The sequence below is a fragment of the Cheilinus undulatus genome, linkage group 16 (assembly GCF_018320785.1).
Source record: "Cheilinus undulatus linkage group 16, ASM1832078v1, whole genome shotgun sequence".
Taxonomy (NCBI): Eukaryota; Metazoa; Chordata; class Actinopteri; order Labriformes; family Labridae; genus Cheilinus; species Cheilinus undulatus.
Window position 1 is genome coordinate 21635976 of NC_054880.1, and position 25670 is coordinate 21661645.

The 25670-nt window shown below is 40.4% G+C and overlaps 1 protein-coding gene across 2 annotated transcripts in view; it reads right to left on the bottom strand.

The window, feature by feature from the left end:
• Positions 1 to 25670, bottom strand: part of jarid2b (jumonji, AT rich interactive domain 2b) — a 144741-nt gene that overhangs the window by 47562 nt on the left and 71509 nt on the right. For both annotated transcript variants that reach the window (XM_041808764.1, XM_041808763.1), the window contains exons 2-3: positions 25372 to 25498; positions 12624 to 12747 (exon numbers count right to left, since the gene is read on the bottom strand). In XM_041808764.1, the coding sequence (XP_041664698.1) occupies positions 12624 to 12747; positions 25372 to 25498 (251 nt within the window). The remainder of the gene's footprint in view (positions 1 to 12623; positions 12748 to 25371; positions 25499 to 25670) is intronic.

Below are 25670 nucleotides of genomic sequence, written 5' to 3' on the forward strand. Positions count from 1 at the left end.
TGATGATTTTTGTTTTTAAAATGAAACAAATACATTCTAATTTGCCTGCACAGGGCTGCTACAAGGGTTAAAGTTCATTAAAGTATCCTGAGTTTGCAAATCGTTTTCTGCCACTTTCCAAACACAAACCATAAAACGGATGATGTGTGGTCGATGTAAACACTCGTAACTAAACACTAAGTCAAAGTGTTTATTGCTTTTCTGTCTCAGTGCATTCAGACGACACAGCGGTGAACTGACCCACTGACATTATGACCTCCACATATGCAAACAGCCCCTGCAGAGACCCCTGGTCACATACACACTGAGCATGTGCGAGACAAACATAAATAAACAGCATCATCAGTCAATGAGCCGAGGCTGCTGAGCGGACAAATACGCTCACAGAAGCCCACCTATTACTCACTGTGCTGGACTGAAATGTACACGTATAGAAGTCAAGTAGAACAGGCCTTAATAACCATGAGAGTGATGTATATAGTGCAGCGTTTCACTGTATTTTGTCAGCACGGGGGTTCAACGCTCAACTGCTTTGTGTTGACAACAAGATGAATGTGAGTGTGTGACTCAGAGGTGTGATAGTGTGCGAGTGTGTCCCAGTCCAGCTGTGACGGGTTTATGTGTCACAATAAGACTGATATTCATTTGAGATTAAAGATATAGCAGGGCCTGTGCCCATATTTAAATATAACCTTGGCTTTTAACCCTCTACCTCTTTTTTAAGTGAAACAATGAGAGGAGAGATGGCCTGATAGGCAGATGTGAAGAGAAAAGACATCTTGACAATAGATCTTATCTCAGAATATATAAATGCGATATTAGGTCGTATGGAAGTCAGTGGTTGTCCTTTTTCTCAGTTTTATAGCCCATATGTGCAAAATATGGCTCTACATTTCAGGAAAACACAAACAGAGCTTCATTTATACTTAAAAAAAAAAGCTTTTGATTTTAAACTGAATTTCCAGCCTGACATAAAAGCTAAAAACATACAGCTTAAATATTTCCTTTGTTTACAGTCAAGGTCTACTGCTAAGGGATATTTGCCCCCATCCTTTCACCACAAACGATCACCTTTAGCCCAGTGACCTCTGACCTTGCAGCCTTCCCTAAATCACTGCTCAGAGTGGCTGACCACAGCCAGGTTAGGTCAATAAACAACAGAGACGTTTCTGGATGGGCTTTGCAATCAGTCTAATTAAACCAGAGTCTCGTGTGGAGACCTTGAGTGGACTTGAGGCCTTGAGGCTGTGGACAAAAGACGAATAAAAGATGAACAGGGGGAGTAGAACAGAGGTGAAAATGAAATAAATAGGCTACTGAACTGAAAAGAAACCATTAGTTTTTGTTTTTACTTTCAGGAAGGTACATTATTTTTTCTGTTCATGATTTTCAGATGTTTTCTCTACAACAGCGGTAATTATGCCAGTTTTAGCTTTGACATCCTCAAACAGACGAGTCAGTAAAAACCTCCTCAGACAGTTTCTGTAAATCAGAAATGAGCCAGAAATCTACTTTTAAAACCAGGCTGTAGACAAGTTCATTTCTGCTGTTAAAATGGGTATTTAACTCTCACTGCTAATAATGAATCATATTTTTCCCCATTTCCTCATCACTTTTACTCCTTTCTTGCTTTAAATTACTCATTTTTTCTACTTCTCTGTCTCTGTCATTTTAGTCAATTTTGCCCATTATTGCCACTATTTAACCAATTTTCAACATTCATTATTAAGAAAAGTAATTAATTTTATTTGTTAAGTGCTTTTCATGAAAACTTAAAGACACTGTACAATGCAGAAAAAGATCTTAACACTTAATAAGGCACACCAAAAGTACATATGGCCAACAAAAACAAACAGATGAATAAAAATGACAAAAACAACACCAACATTCCCCATCCACTTTGGCCCTTCATGCATTTCTATGACACATTTTTCCCCCTCAACCAAATTTTGCTCATTCTTGCCACTTACTAACTAATCATCACAATTTTTCTCATCCATTTTTAAAAAATGTCTTTTACAAATTTTGGACCCTTTTAATTGATTTATGCCACTTTTCACCAATTTGTACCAATTTTTCTATTTTTATCTTTCCCCTGCAGTTGTCTCAGTTCCCTCTACTTTATTTTCTGGCATCCTTACGTTTGAGCACATCATGGCTTAGCTATGAAGTCTGACATTACTTTCCAAGTGGTTTAGTCAATGTGTTCATTCTTGTATGGAGACCTTGAGTGGACTTGAGGCTATGGACAAAAGAGGAAGTTACTCAAATAACAGATGAACAAGGTAAGGGAGCTGAGCTGAAAATGAAATAAATAGGCTCCTAAACTGAAAATAACTAATTCCTTCTGTTTTTACTTCAGGAAAATTGATTTTTTAAACTCATTTTTTAATGATTTCGAGTGTCAGAAATCTTTATTTATGTTGTTTGGCTCTTTCAACAAGCAAAGATTTACATGAAACTGAAGCTCAAATGTAGAATGAATAAAAATAGATGTTATCTCAGCTATGTCACCCGTTATATTCTGAAGTGAAGTTCTGAAGTCTAACAATAGTGGTTGCCATATTGGAAAAGCTAACTCAAACTGACATTTAGTCACTAAAATCAGACAAACAAGGGAACAAAGAGGAAATGTAACCCTCCTGGCTACAGCCATCCACCTGTCAGCCAACTCAACATCTGTAATATCCAAAACAGACAGATCATTAAAAACTCCAACCCTTTTGTGAATGAGCCAAACGTGCTTTTCAAACCAGACTGCAAACACGTTCACTTCTGCAATTAAAATGGGTATTTTACTGTGTTAATAAAGTATCCTTGGCTTTTGGAGGCAGTCTCAAATGGCCACTTGTTGGCACTGGTAACAATGGGTAACCACCAGCTCACACACGGATTGCTCCTTACTGATCAATCCCTCACCAGAGCTTTTCCAATTTACAGACGATTCTCAGACTGAGAAGACATGGCTGACCCTGGCAGTGGGTCACTGCACTCTGCAGTGAAGTGCCAAAAGCAACACTGAAACATTTTTTCTTCCACACAAAAACACACTTTTCAACCTCAGACTAAGCTTTGGCTTTAATGACACTGAAAGGTTTAATTCTTTCAAAGCATTACTTTTTCACTCACTCTTGACACACAAGGTTATGCTCCTCACTGAGTAGAGTCAGACATTTTATTAAATTGTTACAGACTCTAACATTTCCCAACATTTTTCACAGTCAAAGTAAAAAGCTGAGTGAATACTGGGTATTTCTGCAGCAAAGCCTCACAAATCATTTTTTCCATTTCCTTGTGGCTGCCCCAGTGTAAAGTCAGTCTGGTAAGATTTTGCTGTTAAGCCACATGAATCACCATCTAAACCAGCTGTAACGTGGTTAATCTGTGAAACAATCACAGCCCTTGCTCTCGTATTTGACAACGATTATGGCAGCAAGTTTGTGCGCTGAGTGACATTATGCACCACAGTGGATGGCTAATGCTCCTCGCCCTGCCATTTATGCAGAGCTTTCAGAAAGCTGCAGCCAGGCAGCGACAATGAGAGGAGGGTTCAGAGGAGATTTGGAGAGAGTGACATGCTGACATGGAGGGATGAACCACTGACAAAGTGATGGATGAGGATGAAGACAGGAAAAACAAAGAAAGGAGGCTGTTCTTGAATCTGCACATATATTCTAGTGATTCTTTTGGGCTTTTTAAAGGGAAGTAATGTGGTATTTGACCACATGAACACAGAGCTCATTCACTAACTTTTTTCATACATTTACTCCTGAAAATTTCTAGAAAATCCTGCCAGACTGCCCCTGAAATATCTCTGATTTGATTCTTATGCACCTCACAACAGGAGACGTCACTGTCAGACAGGATGGGGGGGTCTGAGCCACGACATGACATAATTAGGTTGGTGCAGAACTGCCACTTAAAGCAGTGACACTATGATGACAGTTTTTGCCTTCATATCAATGCTACATGCACCCGACGTATCAAGATCATCAGTGGACAAGTGCTAAAACACACTGTAAACAGAAAACAATATGAAGCACCTGCTCACAGGGAATTTTCCTGAATATTTGTTTCTGTATTTACACATCAGTCCATCCCAACTCCACATGGAGGTTTCATAAGATTTTTTGCAGGATGGATTCTGGGTGAAGTCTGGGTGAAAATGCAGCTCAGCAAAACATTTTCTGGAATGTTTTAAGGAGTTTTGTGTTTGTGTGAAAACAGCATTTTACCACAAAGACAAAGACCCCTTTCTTTAGTGAATTAAATGCACAGAGACCTATCTGTTCTTTCAATGCTCAACGTTTTTGATTAAGTTTAATGGTACCAGTATTGACAGGCCTGCCCACAGAACTGGCACAGAAATTTCAGAATGGGCTCTCTGCAGTTGTGATTTATTGGTGATACCAATGCATGTGTTTTGTATCAGTGGCACTGGCGCTAGCATCCTAACAGTTACTTCATTTTGGAGCTGAAAAGTATGTTAAGGTATTATTGGGTCCTGTTCTGATTATTTATAGCGGCACTTTTTAACCCCTTTTCACTACTGTTTCTGATTATTGTTGCAACTTCTGTCCACTTTTAGCCCTTTTTTCTTCGTTTAACCCATTCTTGCTCAATTTTCACAATTATTCCCATTCACTTTTGACAGTTTTTTGTATTCCTATGACCAATATTTGCTACCTTCATCACGTTGCCATTTATTCCACTTTTAACCCATTCTTACCACTTTTAACTAATTTCCACATTTTTCCTGTTCACTTTTGCCCATTTTGCATTTCTTGAACAAATTGTTGCTACTTTAATCACATTTTTGCCTCTTTAACCCATTCTGCCACTTGTTAGATAATTTTCACCATTTTTCCCATTCACTTTGCCCCCTTTTTGCATGTCTATAACCCTTTTGTGCTCAAATTTTTGTCTCTTTTATCCCTTTACACCATTTTTTGCACCAGTGTTTGGCCTTTTTAACCCATTTATGATAATTTTAACCAATTTTTGTAAATACCTAATACTTTACCCTTAAAGTTGTCCCAGTTCTTTATCACAGCTCAACTTTACAATGGTCCAAGATTTTCCTCACCTTCGTGAACCCCCCATTGGCTCGACCCCAGAAAGCTCTCCGCTCCATCCCCCCAAAAGGGCCGCCTTGAATATCAGATTTGACATAAGCCATCAATACTACCGCTACTGTAGGTGTTGCACAGCATGGAGTTCTAGTTTAGGTTTACTGCTGCTTTTTAAAGCTTTAGTTACAATATACCAATATACAGCAAAAAAACCCCAGCTTTATTCTGCTACAATGTCTCAAATGACAACATTTATGCTTACTATTGTGCACTGTCCCTTAGAAAATAAATACATTTGAAAAAAAAGGCTGCCTTACAATAGCATCCAAAGAGAATCAATAGACACATTATGGTCTTCTATTAACACACATTTGCGGTGTGTGCGTGCAGGCCGGCGCGCACATGCATGTAATCCCTCATAAATGGAAATGGTGATTATGCATTACTGACAAGAGTCATTGGTTACGCTAGACAAGACGAGCCTGTGTGTGCGTGTGTGTGAAAATAAGGCGTTGTAAGTGTGTGTCTGTGTGTGTACACACTTGGCATTCATTAAGTCGAAACAAAACAAGCGGCAGCAGCTGAGTGTGTGAGTGTGTGTCTTGGCCGCGACAACAGAGAGAGGAGATTCAAAGAGAGCCAAAAGTGGGGTTCAGTGAAGAGAGAAGGAGAAAAAAGAGAGGAGAAAAAAAGAGAAGGAGAAAGAGAAAGACAGGAGGGAGAAATAAAGTTAAGAAGTCTGTAAATGACAGCCACTCAACTTGAGATCCACAACACACACTTTTGCTAAGCTTTACAAGTTTGTGCTCTTTCACATCACATGATGGTTGTCATGATACCAGAATTTAAGACTTTAATACGATATCTCTAAAAAGGGAACAATGTTGATACTTGTTTCACAAATCAGCCCTACGCACCCAAAATAGGGTCATTTCTAGTTTTTAATTACCAAAAATGCAACTGCAAAGTATCATAGTGAAAACTCACAATCTTCCTTCACACAAGGCTCTAGTTAAGCTAAGTGGTCACGAGAATCAAGATTAAATGCATCATGACCACATTTTATCTCTGGTTTTTAAGATTCACATCAGAAGAAGTTCTTTCAAATACATCCACACATGAATTTGCTGGAAAATATCTCCCTGACTAATAATGCTGAGTACTAGTGAAAAACAAGATCTCCACTCCTAGGTGCTCCAAAGTACACACAAGCAAGCCAAATACATGTCCTAATCATGAAAAATAAAACCACGCTGGAGTAATTATTTAAAGAGAGCAGTAATACTGAATTTAAATACCACTGAATGATTTACTCATTTCATTTACTGCAGCAGGATTTACAAGATACTGACTGGATGCCAGGCTTATGACAGCTTGTTGGAGACTATGATTCTGTAACAGCAGCATGATTAAAGCTCCTGTGAGGAGTTTTAAGATGGCTGAGAAACTGGCTGGAATTCATACTTGTGCTTCTTTGTGTGCTGTAGAAGCAGCAGCAAAGCCACTGATCATTTGGTTATTTTTAGTGCTTGTTATGGCTGCTACCAGGGTAGGTGTCAGACAAGGTGATTTAAAGTGTGCTAAAGCCATCTTTTTTTTTTTTTAAATTCAGATGAGGAAAAACTGAAATGAAATGAAATTATTTAAAAGTTCTCTTAAAGTAAGGACATTTATTTGCACACAGAAACTAAATTATTTTACAAAAACTACCAGGGTCAAAACTATTAACCCCTACGATGCTGATAGTCAGCTGTGTGTCCTTTTGCTGGATGACAGCCTGCCTATGCCTTTCCCTTCTTTCTCCAAACATAAGCGATGCATCCATGGCCTAAGAGCACTAGATTAGTCTAATCTGACCAGAGGACATGTTTCCAGTATGCAGAATCTTTCTCCAGACTGTCCTGAGCAGACTTCAGTCTGGTGTCTCTTCTGCAGGAGTGGGGTTTTCCTAGTCTTAACCTCTCAGGCCATTCCTGTGCAGGGCTCTAGTGATAGCCGTCTTTGACACTACAAGTCCTGACCTGGCTAAGTCCTTCACTAGTGTCTTGGCAGTTGTTCTGGGGACAAATCTCTCACTAGTTTTCTTTCCAGAATCTTTCACCTTCTACCTCTGCCAGGCTTGTTCTGTACTGTGTGGCTCTCTTTGTACAGGTGCATCTCAAAAAATTAGATTATCATGAAAAAGTTTAATATTTTTTGTCACTCTTTTCTGGAAGCAAAACCCATATATATTATATAGACTTGTTACACATAGCGTGAAATATTTCAGTCCTTTTTTTCTTGAATGTTGATGATTATGACTTACAGATAAGAAAACCCAAAATTCAGTGTCTCAAAAAATTAGAATATTACATAGGATTGATTAAAAAAGGATGTTTTACACAGAAATGTCAGGCTTCTGAAAAGTATGTTGATTTTTATGCACTCAATACTAGGTTGGGCCTGATTTAACATGAATTACTGCATCAATGCGGCATGGCATGGAGGCAATCAGCCTGTGGCACTGCTCAGGTGTAATGGAAGCTCAGGTTGCTTTGATAGCGGCCTTCAGGTCATCTGCATTGTTGGGTCTGGTGTCTCTCATCTTCCTCTTGACAATACCCCATAGATTCTCTTTGGGGTTCAGGTCAGGCCAGTTTGCTGGCCAATCAAGCACAGCAACACCATGGTCACTGAACCAGCTTTTGGTACCTTTGGCAGTGGGGGCAGGTGCAAAGTCCTGCTGGAAAATGAAATCAGCATCTCCATAAAGCTTGTCAGAAGAAGGAAGCATTCAGTGCTCTAAATGTCCTGGTAGATGGCTGTGTTGACTGTGGCTGTGATTCCTGCTCCAGACTCTGGGACCTAGAAGAGCGGAGAGGCACAGAATCCACGTTGCTTGAAGTCCAGTGCGAAGTTTTCACAGTCAGTGATGATTTGGGCTGCCATGGCATCTGCTGGTGTTGGTCCACTGTGTTTTCTGAAGTCCACAGTCACCGCAACCATAACCCTCAGTTTTAGGGCAAATAGTTTTGACTCTGATAGTTTTTGGTTTTTGTGACAAAAATACAGAGGTGGTCTGGGTAACAAATAAAATGCTTCGAAAGTGTTCACCAGTCTCTGTGTTAGAGCCAATATTGTTTTATGGCCCACTTTTACAAAAAAATGTCCAAAATTCTGCAGAGAAACTGTACCCATCTGCTACAGTGTATAGCCAAGCTTCATGGCCAGTACAAACTGTCAGACCTTTTAAAAGGAGTAATACGCACAGCAATCACTGGAGGCTAATCCCACTACTTAGCTACAACTTCATATGACTCAACTTTAAAAATACTGAAATGTCCCTTTAACAGGACAAGTGTTATAGAGAATGGATGAATGAATTCAACATTAATATAGCAGACATCAAACGTATCAAAACTTTATATCTTCCAAGGCTCAAACATTTTGTCATCCTTTTTATCCCCTCGTGAACCCTGACCTCTTCAACCATCAGCCCGACCACCATAATGGGAAAGACAGAAGGACAGACTTTCAAAACTAGAAACAAAAATTTTGTTTGGTTTAAAAAACTTTGAAGAAATAAGAACCGAACAAACTTTGGACTGCATCTAAAGAATCATAAAAATGTCTGCAGTCAGTCGGGACACAGAGAGAGGGGTGGGAAAAGAGGAGGTAATCTTTGTTTTGGTCTGAGACTAGTGCTGGAGTGGAACATCTACTGGACTTGTACTCTGAAAGTCACGTATTATACCTTTAAGCTAAGCGAGGGAGTGAAAGAGAGGTGTGGGGATATAACTAGGTCAGTAAACCACGGCTGTGAAGATGAAACTGCACTACGTTGTTGCTTTAAGTTTGTGTGTGTGTGTGCATGTGTGTGTTCCAGTTTTGGCAGGGGTAGCCCCGTTCACAGAATCTGCTCTTGCCGGTAGAAGCAGGCTACAATGAGCTGGCATGTTTAAGGGGGATGTGCTGCCAGTCTCGCCACCAATCTCAGGAGCATGGGAAGGCAAACACAGAGCTGATCTCAAAGACTTCTAAAGGGAGCCGCTTCCTGCCAAAAATCACTCGCACCTGTCCTTCTGTTCCTGCTTCCCTTCCTCTCTTTATCATCTGCTGCTCCTCCCAGTCTCTCCCTCTCTATCCCCTTCATCCTCTCCATGTTGGGAAACTTTTTCTACCCTTAAAAAACAAAAAAATATTGGACGCTGCCGCTCCTCCCTTCTGTTTAGGCCGGTGCCAGGTGTAAAAGCAACCTGGCATCGTCTCAGTTAGCCCTGTTTAGGAGCGGTGTGGGGCAGCCATGCCAGGGCGCTGGAGTCATCCCTCACACATAGAACACTCACACCCACACACATAGATAGATAGGCACAAAATAAGCTTTTTAAGAGGGCAGGAGGCATTGCCAAGCACTGGCTGGGCTTGTGTTTCATTAGCATCAGATAGAAAGCCTTTCTTCATTCAGTCCTGCTGTGCGTGTGTTTGTAAGAGTGTGTATAGCAGATAATGAAAACCACGGATAAGGCTGGCCTCTAACTGAACCCTAACAGACACAAGCCGTCACAGAGAAAGAGAAAAGTGTGAGGGCGTCCTTGTTAAATATTTCTTCAGTGCTTCTTCTCTGCAGTTTCTAAAGAGTAGAGTGTTTATGCTTTGCCATAATATATGGCACAGGGTCGCTTGGTTTAAATTCAACCTTTTCTTCATTTGTCATTCAGGGTGCTGTAAAAATCCCACCTCATTTATCCCCCCTGACTCCAATTTGACCTTTTACTACGGTTTTCATACATAAGAACACTTCTCCCTCTCTAGCCTTATAAATTTCAGTCTAGAAAACTAACTCAAGCGCTTTAAAATCTTATCAATCGCTTCAGACGCCCGCTCTCCTGTTTCAAAGTCAGGTAACATGAAAGCTGGTAATGACCGAGCTCAGATTTTTTTGGAGGTTACAGTATCAAATGACAGCTAGCAGGACTCGGGCAGGTGCTCGCCGCGCTGTGAATGGAGCCTGTATGAGCCGCTCATTACAGAAGGACATCTGCTGCTGTCCCCCCCCCCCCCAGACTCCGCCTTCTGAGCTTTACACTGATGCTTTGATGCCCTGTCAGTGTGTGAGAGAGACCAGCAGCGGAACAAAACAGCACACACGCTCACGCACACCTGCCTCCTACGGTAGCTTTGACTACAAGAATAAAAATATTGGTTTAAACACTGGAATAAAACTCATGGTAAAGGAAAAACATCACAACAGCCGTTTTAATCTGCTGCACACTCTCTGAAGCCTGATTATTTTTAAATCATATTTTCAAGCTTGTGATTTCAAAAACCTGCTTCATGCCCGGATGAATAACAAGCATCACATTTTCCAAAAGATTCCATTTTTTCCAGGAACATTTGTCAAAGAGAGAACAATTTTTTAAAACTAATCTCTTTGGAAATTACTTGAAGAAATCCATTTAAATTCAATTTCCCTGTAATATAAAAACCTTCTTAAAAAATAAAAATAATGCCAGCCAGAAACTAAAAGCTTATTGTACTCTGCTACAACTTCAAAGTTTAAATGATCAGTTTGGAAATGCCTCAAAGTAGCTAATTATAAATGACTGAAATGGCTTAGGAAATGAGGGGGTGTGCTAATTAAAGGACCTCAGAGCCCTTTACACGTTGGCACTATTTACTCCACAGTGTTGGCTGTCATCTTCTATTACAGAACTAATGGGGAACTTGCTCATGTCCAGGACAGAGAAGAGAAGGAAATGACAAAGACAGTGCATGCACTAAGTTCATAAATCAATGCAGCACTGGAACACTATGCATTGATTTGGCCGGGGATGTCAGAGAGGAGACGGAGATAATTAATGACAGTAAAAGGAAGCAAAAAAAGGGTAAAGAGGAAGATGAAGTGTGTGTTTGTAAAACTTAGATGAAACTGTGGTAGCTTTTTTAACAGAAAAAAGCTGGTCAGAAAATTAATCACAACAAACGCCGCCCTTACACCATGCATCCATACTTAATTTCTAACAAAGATCTTTATCCTTTCTTTCATATAACAATGTTGGTTTTCCCATAAAGTGAGGGGTTTTAGTTTTTCTTATGATCTTGAGAAATTAAACACTGGTTTTCCTTGATGACTTCTTACCAGAGAACCTGCATTTTTATCTTAAGAAAAAAAGAGTTTCACTTTTAAATGAAGAAAGCAAAGAAGGAGCACACTCCTGACAGCAAAAAAAGACTTACAAAACTGTGGAGTCAGCACTAAAAAAGTAGTTGTTTAAATAGTTTTATTTCTAGGCTAGAAAGTGGACACAATGGAAGCATTTTTACTCATGGTCCTTTCAGTGAAATGTCCACTGTGCCTCACCTAGAAATAAAAGCACCTAAAAGGACACTTTTTTCAGTGCTACTCAGTTTTGTAACTTTGAAATGAAACAAGGAAACAAATAAGCAATATCAATGTCTAGCTGCACTGATCCAAGTCAACTTTTCAGGTTTGGAACCTGAAAAATTGGTTCTCAGCTGGAACAAAAAAAAAAACAGTTGGTTCTTCATCGTGAACTGTGACATCATCAGCGGACGTGTCATATTCAAGATTGTGAAGATGAGTGAAAAAGTGACAAAAAGTGGTCTGCTGAGGACACAAAACATTTGGTTGCAATCCAGGCATTGACAGAATTCCAGGTGAAGCTGTAGAGTAGTACAAGGAAGAGAAAGTTATACGCTGAACTTGCGGGAGAGACGGCGAAGACTGGCTTCACCTGAACACCACACCAAACTAGAAAAGCACACAAAGAGCGCAGACCTCCACCATTAGCCCTATCTCACACTTAAAAGAGTCCTTTAAGGACCAAGGTTTTGAGACTCCAGAACAGAGACAGAGCAGAACCAGTACCATGTCTGTCTGAAAGCACTTCAAGTGATTCAAACATTAATGACACATGACCAAAACTCTGATGACCAAGTATGAGAATTACGTGCTTATAGCTGCGCATGGCCTGAGTTCTGATAAGGGAAATCAGGATGGGCCAGGCTCAGCTCCAGGATTACAACTTTTTCTGTGTTGACTAAAATCAAAAGTTTAACCCTTTCTTATAAACAAATAACTTCCAGATTTTTTTAGAAATAAAATGCTGGAGATGTTTCAAACTTTTAACCCATGATAGAAGCATGTAGTTTTTGAAGTTGTGGTACTTTTTGATAGTTTTATTTATTTTAATGCCAGATGGTATCAATTCAAGTATCGTTTTTTGACAACCTCACTGTTAATCAAACAAGATTTGAAGAAAACACAGAAATTACTCATTATCATGAGGAAACAGAGAAAGTTAAATGTATGGCTGCATGCCTGTTTGGGCTTCCATACTTGCACCCGTAGAAATATGCAGACAGCTTAAAACCCTTGTGTAGAGCATCATTAGCTGTGACAGTCTCTGGCATTACTACACTACTCTACACTCACAATCCTTCTCCTGTACGAGGTTCAATGCTCTCTAAAGCTCTAGGATGACCCAGTGATCCACAAACAGGATTAGGGACCTTACACACAGACATGCAAAAGCACACACGCAGTCTCACCTCTTCTTCGCAGGACTGTCCTCATACTTGCTGCTGCCGTCCAGGCCCTGAGAGTGCAAGGACCCATCTTGTTTGTGGCCCCCTTTTGACCCCGAGCCATTCAGCTGCCCATTGGCTAAAGAACCTGGAGAGAAAATCAAAGAAAGTGTCATCAGGAGATTTTTAACTGCTGCCTTCTGACATACGCATATCTTTTTGAGTACTTTGTGTCTATTTTATGATCCAGGAGGGCTAAAATACACTGCCTTTAGGGAACGAGCAATGTTTTTACTTTATCTGACAGAGCTAATAAAGACTTCTGGTTTTGATTTGAAACAGTGTAGTGGGCTGAGGCAAAGTGGATACATTTTCTTATTGATGTGATTATGGTAGGCCTGAATTATCCGACAGTGTGGGGAGCACAGAACAAGGAAAGCAGAAGAGAGGCACAAGGAAAGAGGCTGAAAATACAGAGAAAACACTTAAAATTTAAGCATTTATTTTCTAAATAAGACTGGTAAATCAGCAGGAAACATCTGGAGTGGAAATACTGACACACTGTGATTATCTTTTTTCACACATACATACAATTCCTACTCTATAGAGACATTTTCAAGGTTAGCTTCATGTTTCAATGCAAACAACCTATTTTGCCCCCTGTGACTGCCTAGGATTATTACAGTGTATTACAGTGAAAAAAGTCCTGAAATGTCAAGAAAACGTTGAGGTAAGATGCATGTATGAACATGCACGGCAGAGTTTTTCATCTTGATTTCACCCAGACTTTCCTGTTGGACACCAATAAAAATCACATGTAGGGTGAGCTGGTGTGAATGCAGCTGGACATATTCTGGGCTGGTTTGATTATTTTTATATTAAAGACAGGAGCATTCCTTAGCTGCTTTGTATTCTTTTGTTCTCACAAGACTATGAAAATGTGTAGCTATAGCGTCCTTCTGGCAGTAAACCTCTCTATGTTGGTGCTTTCACACAAACAGAAAAAAACAGCAAATTTCCTGATTTTCTCAGGGTGAGCTGCATGTGTGAAAGCAATCCGCAACATTTTTTTTTACTTAAGAAGAGTGCATCCCTTAGCTGCCTGTACTCCTTTCTGCTCCCAAAATATTGAAAGCGTGTGGCTATTCTTCTGACAGGGAAAATCTCTCTAGTTGTGTTTTCACACATACAGAAAACTGCTGCAAATTTGCATGAAAGCATGTGTGTAAAGTGTGAAAGCACACACTTTTTTCCTGTCGACCCCTCCCCCACACTTGCCTAATCTGACAAAACAATCAACTCAAGAGTATTTTGTCCATAGAAGTCCTGAAATTTCTTTTGCATTTTTAGGAGTACATGTGTGAACACAGCTATTCGGTCACATTTGTTTGACTTTTACTACACATTTTGCACCTTCACTGCTACTTTTGGGGTCTAGAGTGCAACTTATTCATTTTTCTGTCCACATCCTCCCATGTAAACTGCAACCACTGTTCTCTGCTGACATACGTGCCCTTTGACAAAAGCATTAAAAGACGGAAAGAAAACAAGCCTGAGGCAGAGACGTGAAGTGAGCAGATATCGCTGGACTTGACATTCTTGGTGAGGCCCTAATTAAATATTTAGTGAGCAAGTCAGACAAACAAAATAAGCCCCCAGACAGATTCTTAAATCAAAAGCCACAATAGATGCAGAGAATTCAAATTAGGTCAAACAGAGAGAGAGTGGAAGTCAATGGTAATTAAGGAAGACAACCAAATTAAATAGATATCACAAGGCTTGATTTCCTCATGGGCAGTTCTTGCCTTTCTTGGCTCGTCTGAATGAGCAAACTTGTTGAGGAAAACAACTGGGGAAGTTGAAAGCTTTTGGGAGTTATTAAAAAAGAAGAAGCTGCCAAGAAAGACTGTAACCAACTGAAGAAAGTGAGGGGAAGTCACAAGTTGGAAGCTGCCTGCTTATATAGAGCTGAAAGCAAAGGGATTTATAGCAGCAAGTGAGCAACGCAGCTATCAAACTTTTGACACTGACAATAATTAATCATTTTTTACCCGTTTTAACACGTATTCATGCCCGACTGAACTTTGGTTTGGCAGGTTGTTTAATTATTCACCTTCATTTCGCAAAAACAAATGATGACTCAGAACGATCAAGCTCCCAGTGGTTTGTTTAAGCTGTCAGAAAGCCTTTCATTCACCTTTACCCTGGTATGTCACTCAGGTTTTCTTACTTCACTGCCTCACTGCATGCCCAGTGAAATTCCATTTGACTGATGCTTCAGAGGAACATGTCACTCACCCGGCAAAGTCCTAATGGTGGGTGTCAGAAGGAAAATAAATTAAGATAATAAAGACAAGAGGGGCAGAGTAAAGGATAAGTGGAAACTTGAATGATATCCTGTTAGTGAGGATGCTACCATTAAAACAAGTCTGGGCAGTGTGTCATCTGAGAATGATGGGATGAAGAGGGGAAGTCGTGTGATTAAATGACAGTGTTAGAGCAAAAACATATGATTGAACAGAGATTTATAAATGTGCTGTGGGCTGAATGAGCATACACACTCAGGGTTTAACTATCTTATTATTGCACAGGCCATTGGTTGGCCCACACACACACACGGGCAGGTCAATACCTGAGAGCGGAGGTACAGTCATTGCACACACATCCTTGCGGTCAGAGAGTTAACAAGCGCCGGCATGGTGAGTAAGGCTGCAGCCTCGCTCGCAATGCTTTATGTTGGTGTGAGAGAGCCACTAAGTCTATATGCAAGGGTGAATCACTGCGTTACCATGTCACTGTTTGCACGAAGAGCCGTGTGCCTTTAATCAATCAAGAGGTTCACTTTAAATCCTTTGAAGTTCCCGCTTCAAGGCAAAAGTACAATTTCATGTAATGAAAAGCTTGTACCACCGCAGAGAATTCATTTTATCTGCATTTGTGAAAGGGCTTTTTTTAATGCCATTTTAGGCTAAATTAAAAAAAAAAAAAAATCAAGATGGTATAGATATTTTTCAGTCAACCAAAGGCCTGTCAATGGGATAATTTTGTAACACTGCAATGTTGTATGTTGCAACTTGTAACCATATCTTAAAGCTCATGTAAGCACTGTTCAGTTTATGTTAAAGTTGGCACTCCCTGTTACTAAGGGAAGATAATACCAAAAAATACATCAGCAGTTTTATGGAGCAGATTTCCCCTGTTTTTGGCACCCTGATGTTTTACAAAAACACCAAGCAGATCCATATAACCTAGTTAGAGCTCATTTTGGGGAAAGTTTTACTTTTATTTTTGTCCATGAATCTCTGCACCATCAGGAGGCAGAATGGGAGCTTATGAGCATAGAACTGCAACAGATAGAAAAGCACTAGAGCTGATAATAGGACCCCTGCTTTGGCAGATCCTCAATACAATCCATTTCTTAAGATCATCCTATCACACCTCCCACCATTTTGCCCCAATAATGAGTCAAATATGTAAATGTGAAAGAAAATTTCATGGGCTAAATGTAAATCAGTGTTGGAAAAAGTTTACGTAAAGGTTGCATATAGTGTATGTCCACAGCAGGCCACTGAGTCAAGCACTGCCATTTAACCGAGATCAGCTGATCTCATGCAAGCTCTCATCAGCTGACAGCCAGCTGATTCACTCTAACACACTACTGGCTAACTGCACACATATTTAAACTGCTCCAGCCTGGCAAAGCCTTGCCTGCCCCTCTGCAAGCTGCTTTTGCAACCTTCCTCCACCCCAGTTCCTCCTTTATTCCGCCTCTGACTTAGAAAATGTCATTCGGTCGTCGGTGATGCCTGCTCTGTTTTGGGTTTTTGTGCTGCTTCTCTCTCTGCCTCAGGCTTCTCTTGTAGGCACAGGAAAGTCAGGAACGTTTGCATTTCCTGCTTGGTGCTTTCCACGGAGGCTTGTGAAGGGGCAGAGGGATCCCAGAACAGAAACCAGCAATACCAGCAATAAATGCAAATTAATAAATGCTTACAAAAAAAAAATTTATGACTACAAATCATATCTGTTTCTTGACAAAGTAGTCCTGACTGAGGTAAGTTTAAGTAATTGAGGTCTTATATTAAGAACATGTGATAGGATGTAAACCTATAATTTAAAAAAAAATTGTACTCTGATACAAGTTTAAGTCTTGAATTCAAAACCTTTATTATAAGATTATGACAAACAAAATATACTTAATGAAACCAAACTAAATTTGCATTTCAGACTAACATATTCTTCTACCAGATTATAACTTCTGATGTAATGTGTTCATCACTCAAATGTGGTGAAAGACTGAACTTAATTAGACTGATCTGCAATGAGACCATGAAAAATGAAAACAGAGCCAGAAGTGTGTGTACTGTTTGGCTGACAGTGAAGCCAAAGTAGTGCAAAACAGTTCTTATTGACTAATTATCTGCATTCTGTAAAATAAAATGTCAATACAAATGATGTGTAGATAATCCTGAAAATCAGCCCCGATAATTTTCCAGGTTGATGATTGGTCAGCTCTTGTATCTATACACTTAAAGGACAAGCATACACACTTGTGCAATGCCGCAGAATGTCTCAGTATCTTTCCAACTTTCAACAATCAGAAAATAATGAGATTTTCCATTTTTCTTGCACTGTTAGCATCCAGGTTTGTTCTCATTTTTCTTGTTGCTGTTATTTTATCTTGCTTTAACTTTTGAGTGTGCATATTATAACCATCATCTATAAACCAAAGCTCAGCTTCAGCAGATGGCTGTTCAACATGAGTCTGGTCAAGATTTCTGCCTGTTAAAGGGAACTTTTTTCTTGGTTCTGCATCTTAGCTTAATTCTTCTCAGTTCTGAGCTCATTGAGGATTAAATACTGTATGTGCCTTTCTTTATAAATAATATAACAAAGAAAGCATGTCCTGAGATAAAACAGGTTATAAATTGGCGATATACAATTAAAGATTGATTAATTATAAATACAGCAGTGCCATAGAGAATATTGTGATTCTATGTTGTCAAAAATTTCCCCCACCAGTTCTTGACGGTGCTTAATTTGTGACCATGGAGGCACTGAATAATAATTGACGGTGGAACTACAAAGAGGAAACAGTGCAAACAGTCATATTAGGAATTTTGGACAATATGTTTTGCCTGTGAAACCAAATAGCTCATTAACTTTAATTGTGCTCAGAAAATGACTGACGCGTGATGTCCCAATAGAACACAAATAAACAGGCAGAAGCCCTTTTTATTTCTGCCCCCTCCTCCTCCTGTTTCGACTCCCTCCCTTCTCTCCCCACCCTCGCACCCTCCTATTCCTCCGAAGAGTTGTTTGACATATGCTGGTTGCACATGAATGCCCGTCTGAGGGGCAGAGCTGGGAATCATGGGACTGCAAAGGGGCCTGGGATGGGCAAGCATAACAGACAGGAAGGGTAAAGGCCAGAGCCTAACATTGTGCTCCTGGATGTATGGGAGTGGCAAAGGTTGAGCCTGGAATGACATGAGGCTGCAGAGGGGGAATGAAATAAGTGTACCATCCCAATAGCTGCTCCTTTGGGTTGGGGGGCTTCTAATCAGATTTATGCATGCTTAACTAAGCCCATTGCCTCGCTCTGTTCACCTCCTGAGTCTCGAGAGAGAATCAGGGAGTGAGCAGAGGTACATAGCGTAACATGGCGTATCACAGGGCTGAGAGGAGCCTATTAGTGGGTACTGCTATAATAAGTACAGAGGAGTAGTCATGCCATAAGAAAGAATCATTGTGGGGGCAGAGAGAGCACTTTCAGGTTCTCGCATGCACTTAAAAACATGGGCTTCATGTAGAGAAGAGCGTGATGTCATAGCTAATGAACGGAGAGCCAAATAAAGGTAGTAATTAAGCTCTGTTTAAATGTTTGAGATGAGATAAATTAAAGCAATCATGCTTTCATAAATCTAAGATTCTGTAAAATTGCTACAATTGTAATAATGTGTAATGTTGTGGCTTTCATTGGTTAGTGCTTCTCTGTATATGTGTGGATTAATGTTTGCCTCTATTGTTTAATTTGTTGAGTATACAATGAAAGCAACCATATGTATTCAATGGAGTAGATCAAATCACATCAATTTTTGTCGGAACATGTCATCCTGTTTTGTGTCATGTCCTATTGTGTCATATCACATATTGTATTCTACCCTATTATGTCATCTTATTGTATCCTATTGTGTCATATCACATCATATTGTAATCTACTATATCATAGTGTTTCATGTCGTATCCTATTGTGTTGTATCGTGCTGTATCTTGCTGCATCCTGTTGTACAATGTCATGTCGCATCTACAACTGCATTCTGTCTAGCTAATAAGTTGAGTGTAATGTCCTTTTAAAACATATCTAATTAAATCATATTGTGTCCTTTCATATCCTTTTGTGTCGTGTCATATTGTATTGAGTAATAATTTCATTATATTGTCTCCTGTCTCCTGGAGGGTGCATGAGAGTCCAACCTGGACTCTCATGCACCCTCCAGGAGAGTCCAGGTTGTATCCAACTACCAAATGTGTGTTACGTAAGCTACAAGCATGGAAACACTGAGTAAGTTTAGTACTATGCTAACTGATATCAGAACTAACATACTAACATCAGTAACCAAAAGTAATGTCAGATCAGCTGAGACTAATGGCTGATGGTCAAAACACATCATCAGCTTTTTATATATTTAACATTTTCCTTCCAGCACAGACACAAGGATGCTGGTGCATCAGATTAATGAGTGACAAGGTTAACTGGTGACATTCTGCCAATGCATTTGAAGATGTCATCATTACAGCAGTTTATGAAAACAGCAACTGTTTCATTTTTCAGTTTTTCATCATTATGTCAAAATATATTCATCGGATGTGTATTTAAAATTTAACACATAGGCACAGAGGTACTCAGCTTAAAGTCACCTGTTTACAGTTTAAACCTTGTCCCTATTATGTTAGCCATCTCATCTCCTCTATCTCAACACTGCCTCTATCAGGCATGTGTTTACTGCATCTCACGTCTACATTGTGTTTATTTTTGAGGGCGTGCTCAGTTGGCATGCCACACCAACATAGGGGAACCGGTGGCAGCCATCATGCATCTACCTGGTTACCTACAGGTATCTCTCTGACTTAATCTTTACAAGTTAAATTCTATCCTGCATCCCCATATCACGCCATGCTATTGAGTATCATGTTGTAATGGGTGTGTTACTATCTCATACTGTACCATATCAGGACGTATTGTATCTTGTCATGGTGTGTGTAGTCATGTCATACTGTGTCTTATCACGTGAGGCTGAATTTTATTATATTCTATCGGGTAGTATTGTGTCATGTTGTATCCAGTTATATCATTTTGTGTTTTTGATTCATATATTGTATCATATATTGCCTTGTCAGATCCTATCTTACTGGCTTTTATTTTTTCTTGTCAAATTGTGTCAACCCTGCTATATCATGTTGTATTGTGTGTTATTAAATCATACAGTATAGTACTTGAATCTCCCTTTTTCCTCTAGTAAACAAGAGCAATTCTATTCCATTTCGTGTCTTTTTTTCAAGTAATCCTCTGAGCCTGTGTACAATTAAAACTGTGGGATAATATAAAAAGAAACAATGCTTTTTTTTATTTTAGGGAAACTCCCTAAGTATCCATTCCCAGACGTTCTTTAGAGTAAGAGCAGATACTAAAAATGACTGCTTGGGATTTCAAATTGCCCCAAATATATTGTTCCTCCTTCCAACACTAGCTCTAGCATCACTGCACGACACTTACCACATGCCAGAACAAAGGCAAACAACACCGCACAGTTCAAGGCTTTAAATCTAAAGCATCAAAGGGAGAAATGGGATTATTTCATGGCCTTGAAAGGAGACAGAATGGATGTAAACTCTTTCATCACTTTATTAGCTAGCTAAATTCTCCCTCTCTCTTTAGGCTACATCTCTTCTCCTTTCATGCTGCTCTCTTTGCTTCTGAGGTGGCTCTCCGGAGAGAAAATTGAGGGTCCACACAGTGTTTTTAGCTGCCACGACTGCCACTCTGGCTGTGCAAGGGGCTGGCAGCATGGGAAATAGAGAGAGACGGCAGAGTGACAGCGCTGAAGGAAGAGGGGCGACGTGCGTTATAAAAAATGGGGTTGGAACTGCAGGTCCTGAGACGGGCAGACAGACAGGAGGAGAAAGAGAGGGCACAGTCAGAGAAATGGGTGAAGAGGGAGCCCCCTTCTCTTTGAATTTTGGCCAGCAGCCAGGTCCTCCATCAATGGCTCTCAGGGAAATGGAGAGGGAGGAAAAGGAGAGGGACATGGCGAGGTAAGGAGAACAGGAGAGGACGGGTAGATGCAGAGAAAGACCGGAAAAAGAGGGAAAAAGCATGGGTGACAGATAGTGTAGATAGTTAAGACAGACAGGGCAGAGGACAGGAAGGACAAAGCGGAAAAGAGGGAGGTGGTGAGAAAAAAAGGGAGACAGAGACGGATGGAGGTACCAGGAGGGAGGGAAGAGGGCGGCGTGGAGATACATAATCGAGGAGATGGAGCAATGGGAGGGAGAGAGGAGACAGGAGCTCGTGGAGAAGGCAGTAACCAGAGCCCTATTGATGTGTAATGAATCCCTGCATCCGGGGAGAGAGACGACGAAGGGACAGACAGACCGATGGATGGATGGATGGATAGAGGGAGAGATAGGGAGAGAGAGGGGAGGAATGATGCTGGAGGAGGATGGAGCGGAAGCTGGGACGCAGAAGGGCATAATGTCATTTGTTAAATAATGCAGGCGGGAGAAGCAGGAAGTGTGATGGATGCAGAGATGGACGGCTGCCAGCGGAGAGAGGTAAAGTGGTTAGAGAGATGGCATAATTGCCAGCTACTGGCAGAGAGAGGGCTGGGTGGGTGGGGAGAGAGGCAGACACACACGCACAGACACACAAGCAGCTGACTGACAGACGGCCACACCCCCTTTAAAACAGATAGCCAGTGCTGCCACACAGTGACGGAGCGAGGAGGAGGAGAGGAGGGAGTTTGGGTTTGGAAAGAGGTAATTAAGGTAAAAAGCGGGCGACAGATACCTGGGGAGGAAGGCTTTAGAGGCGCACACCCAAGTAACCAACATCCATCTGATGACACCAATTACCCAAAGTGTTGGGAGATAATTTCAGGAAATACTCAAGCAAAGTGGTCCTTGTTTTTATATAAAAAACATTCCCAAAGTGTTACCTAACAACTGTTGCAGACTAACAACGAATCATTCCGATTTTAAGGCATAAAAAAAAGTTGATTACAAAATTCATTCATTAAGAAAGGTGGGGCACCACTTGCTTTATTATCAAGAAAACATCTTTTATTGGCTTTAAACACTACGCATAAGGCATGAAATGATAATAATTAACTTATCTCATAACCTGAGTCATAAACTTCTATGTCAGGAATCCTTTTGATGAACACACACTGAATTGGTGGGGTGATTAATGTAGACAATTACATGGACAATATCTAAATAAATTAAGTAGTAATAATGGTGATAAAAATATCATCAACAAATGAACAAATGGATTAATCAATGACTGTAGATTGCATAAAACATGGACGTGGTCTCAGTGGCATCACCCACTAGTTTCCATATGGGAGTTTTGAAGCTCAATGATGGTGGCCTGGTGGTCACTAAATAAAAAATGCTGAGTCAAACTAGCTTTAAACAAGACTTTAGACTTTGAAACAGGTAAAGAGGTGAAGCTGAGACTTGTCTTAAGACTACGCATCAACCGATTATCGGCATGACCGATTATTGATGCTGATATTGGGGTTATGGCTTTTAATAGGTATGGGCATTTTATTTTACTGATAAACAACACATGCAACACAATCTGATCAGCTAAATAGCATGTGAATACTAGCCACGGGATTGATTCTTAGTCTCTTCACATGTTTGGCGCACGTCTTTCCCCATTCTCACAACCCATGAATCCTGCCTGTCTACATCTGTCCTATCAAAATAAAGGCAAAAAGTTATAATCAATAAAAAAAAGTGTTGTTATAAAAGTTAAAGTGGTCATATTATGCTCATGCCAAGTTTGGCCTTTAACTTCTTTTTTTCTGTATGAGGATCCTAGAAGTCCACTTTCTCCTGGGAGAGAAAGTTGTTTTATTTCAGTCGTTCTTTGAATCTATGAATTGTCTATTCATCAATGTCATCCATTAACAAGCATAAAAAGATAGAGCTCTCTCTTTTCCATCACCATAAACTCTATTTTCTATGCTCTCATTTATTTTCTTGCCCTGTCTCTCCAAAATGGCTGATAATCACAATAAAATTGTGGCACATGCCTGGCTCCATTAAAAGCCCATACTCTCTAACCCGCAGTCCTCTAAACCAGCATGAGCTGCCTTTTCAGGATGTAGCACATGCTGGGTGCGATCCTCCAAAATGGCTGACAGTTTCACCACAACCTCTATGCAAAACGGGAAACTGTGCTGCTCGTAACAGCCTCCAAAGCCTGGCTAACCCACGGTGCTCTAAAACAGCAGGGCCCATCTATTCAGCCTCGGCTCCCTTTTGTGTCAGCGCAGGCTGCTGTCGTTACCCCCGGCACGATGGGGCCGCCAACGCTTTCTAATGAGTCATTTTTATTCAGGCGATAAGGTCAGCTACCCGCGGCGGCTTAAAAGGCCCTGAGGAGCTGTGGAGTGGCAGCTATGAGATGCCAGACAGACACACAGAGATACACAAGGTACGAGAAAGAGGAAGGGGGTTCTCTGCGGACATGGGGCAAAGAAATAAAGGTGTGAAGAAAGATATAAGAGAGAAAACATGAGGAAAAACAGGGATGTGAAAAAAGCCCAGAATGAGAGATAGGCTTCATTTCAAAAGAGACTTCCCTCCTCTCTGTCTGTCTCTCTTTCTGCAGAGCTCGATGGCTGCACAGCTTCCCTTTCTCTCAGTGTCTGGGTTGTGTTAATGTCAGCTGAGAATAGCTTCTGAGGCACGTGTGAAGTTCAAATCTCCGCTGTTGGCTCGCTGAGGGTTTTTTTTTTCTTTTCGTGTGGGAGCACCAGAGTCAAACAAAGACAAGGTGGCAGTCTGGTTCAAAACAGGCTCTTCATCCCCCTGTGCTCTCACTCTTCTTCTTCTGTTGTTTCAGGTTTACATAGTACAACACAGAAATCCCTCAAGTCTTACCTAGCTGGCTTCCACCTGGAATTGGATTTCTGTACAACCGAGCAACTTGAGCTATTAATTTATGTCAGGGTTTCCATTTGTCCATGTTTTAATGAGTGCAAGCAAAGGGGTTATGTGTAAATGTACACACTGGGACAGATTAACAACACATTTACATGTTTTTCTTATGTGAGGCACCACCTGGGATACTCCGCTTGTGCTTAGACAACAAAAAGGCAGAAATTTGCAGTTCAACAGCTCCTCAAAGGATGTGTCAGCAAAGTGAATGATTACAACTCACTGACCCACAACAAAAGCCAAATTAGGATCCTTGATCATCTGTTCTTCATTTGATTCTGTCCACTTTCAGCTAAATCAAGAATTTTTAGTCAAAGAAAAGCTGCCTAGTCCTGAATTAAAAAACCAAGTAATAAAAAATGTTGCCTACAATTAAAGGCGTGGAGCTAAAGACCGAGACGGTAACGTCAGCCAAGCCAGACAACTTTGGCAACATCAAGTCCTCAAAATGCCAAAAGCAGCCACCACTCTCTGTGCTTGTTTCATTTCTTCAAAACAAAGTTAAAAGTGTCAACATATCAAAAACCTTCATTTTAAAAGATTCTTCAGTTGTTTTAGGGATTTTATTTCAATTACCTGATGAAGGTCCTTTTGAAACTTCACCCTACAGTCAATCAAAGCTGATTTCCACCTTGCTTTTAGACCAATGTGCAGTCCGTTCAAATCATCTTGCAAATATTGCAAACCCAGGTTCTAATGCTAAGTTTAGTTCTAATATTTTTTCTGAGGAGTTGATTTTAATTTTTTGATGCAAAAAAGGGGGAAGTTAACGTCATGACCGACAGCCAGGACTAGAGGGTACCTGAGCAGGGTAGGGCAAGAAAGGGGGCAGGAAATGCCACAAAACCTGACAACATGATTACAAAAGTATCAATAAGGTGAATTGCTATTCCAAATCGGCACACATATCTGTTCTGCTGTAAACTGTTGCATGTTGAGGGATCTTTAAGGTTTAATCTGTAAAAGTCTTTGCACACTGACCTCGTCTTTTTGTCTGAAACTGCTGCACGTTAGAAAAGTGTTAATTACACTTGCACGCTGACTTTGAAACTTGCCAGCATTTTTTCACATCTGTCAAAGTTTTTTTTTTTTTTAATGGGTGACTGACTGCTCAGAGCAGCAGCTTCAGCTCCTTTATCTCTCTCGCTCTCGCTCTCTCTCTCTCTCTCTCTCTCTCTCTCTTTCTCTCCATCAAACATAATAGATAAAGGCTACAAAGCCATGTCACAAGAGACTGAACCGAAAAGCTGCATTGATCTCACTTTTTCCAAGATGTGAAGGAGCCACAAATCATCTTCACTGCTTTTATTTCTCGGCATTGTGAGACCATTTGCCTCTTGAATTTTTTGGCTTCAATTTTGTACAACTACGGGAGATGAAGATGCATTATCCATACATATAGTCAATTTTTTTACATAAAAGTACCAAAATGTCTTTCTTTTAGAGAGTGAGCAGTCTAATGAAATGTAAAAGTGAAAAGGTGGGATTAAGACTTCTGTTTGGTCATCAAAAGCACATACAGCTGTAAATAGAAACTTACCATTGGAGTTTGGGGTTCCATCTCCATCCAGCTGCCGTTTCTGTGCACTCCTAAACTCCTTTAGTGAGAGATAAAGCACCTTTCGCATAACCCGTTCCTCCGACCACGGGATTCCATCACTGTCGTCCTGTGGAAAGATTCAGAAGGAGAGACAAGGTGAGTTTACTATACCAGAAGAAACAACAGGTAAAATGTGTGTTACATGAATTCAGTTTGCATATGAACAAAACTCCTTAAAAGATTTTCTGAATATTTCTGGGTAAGCTGCAGAAAGACATATTTTTCACCAGACTAAGGCC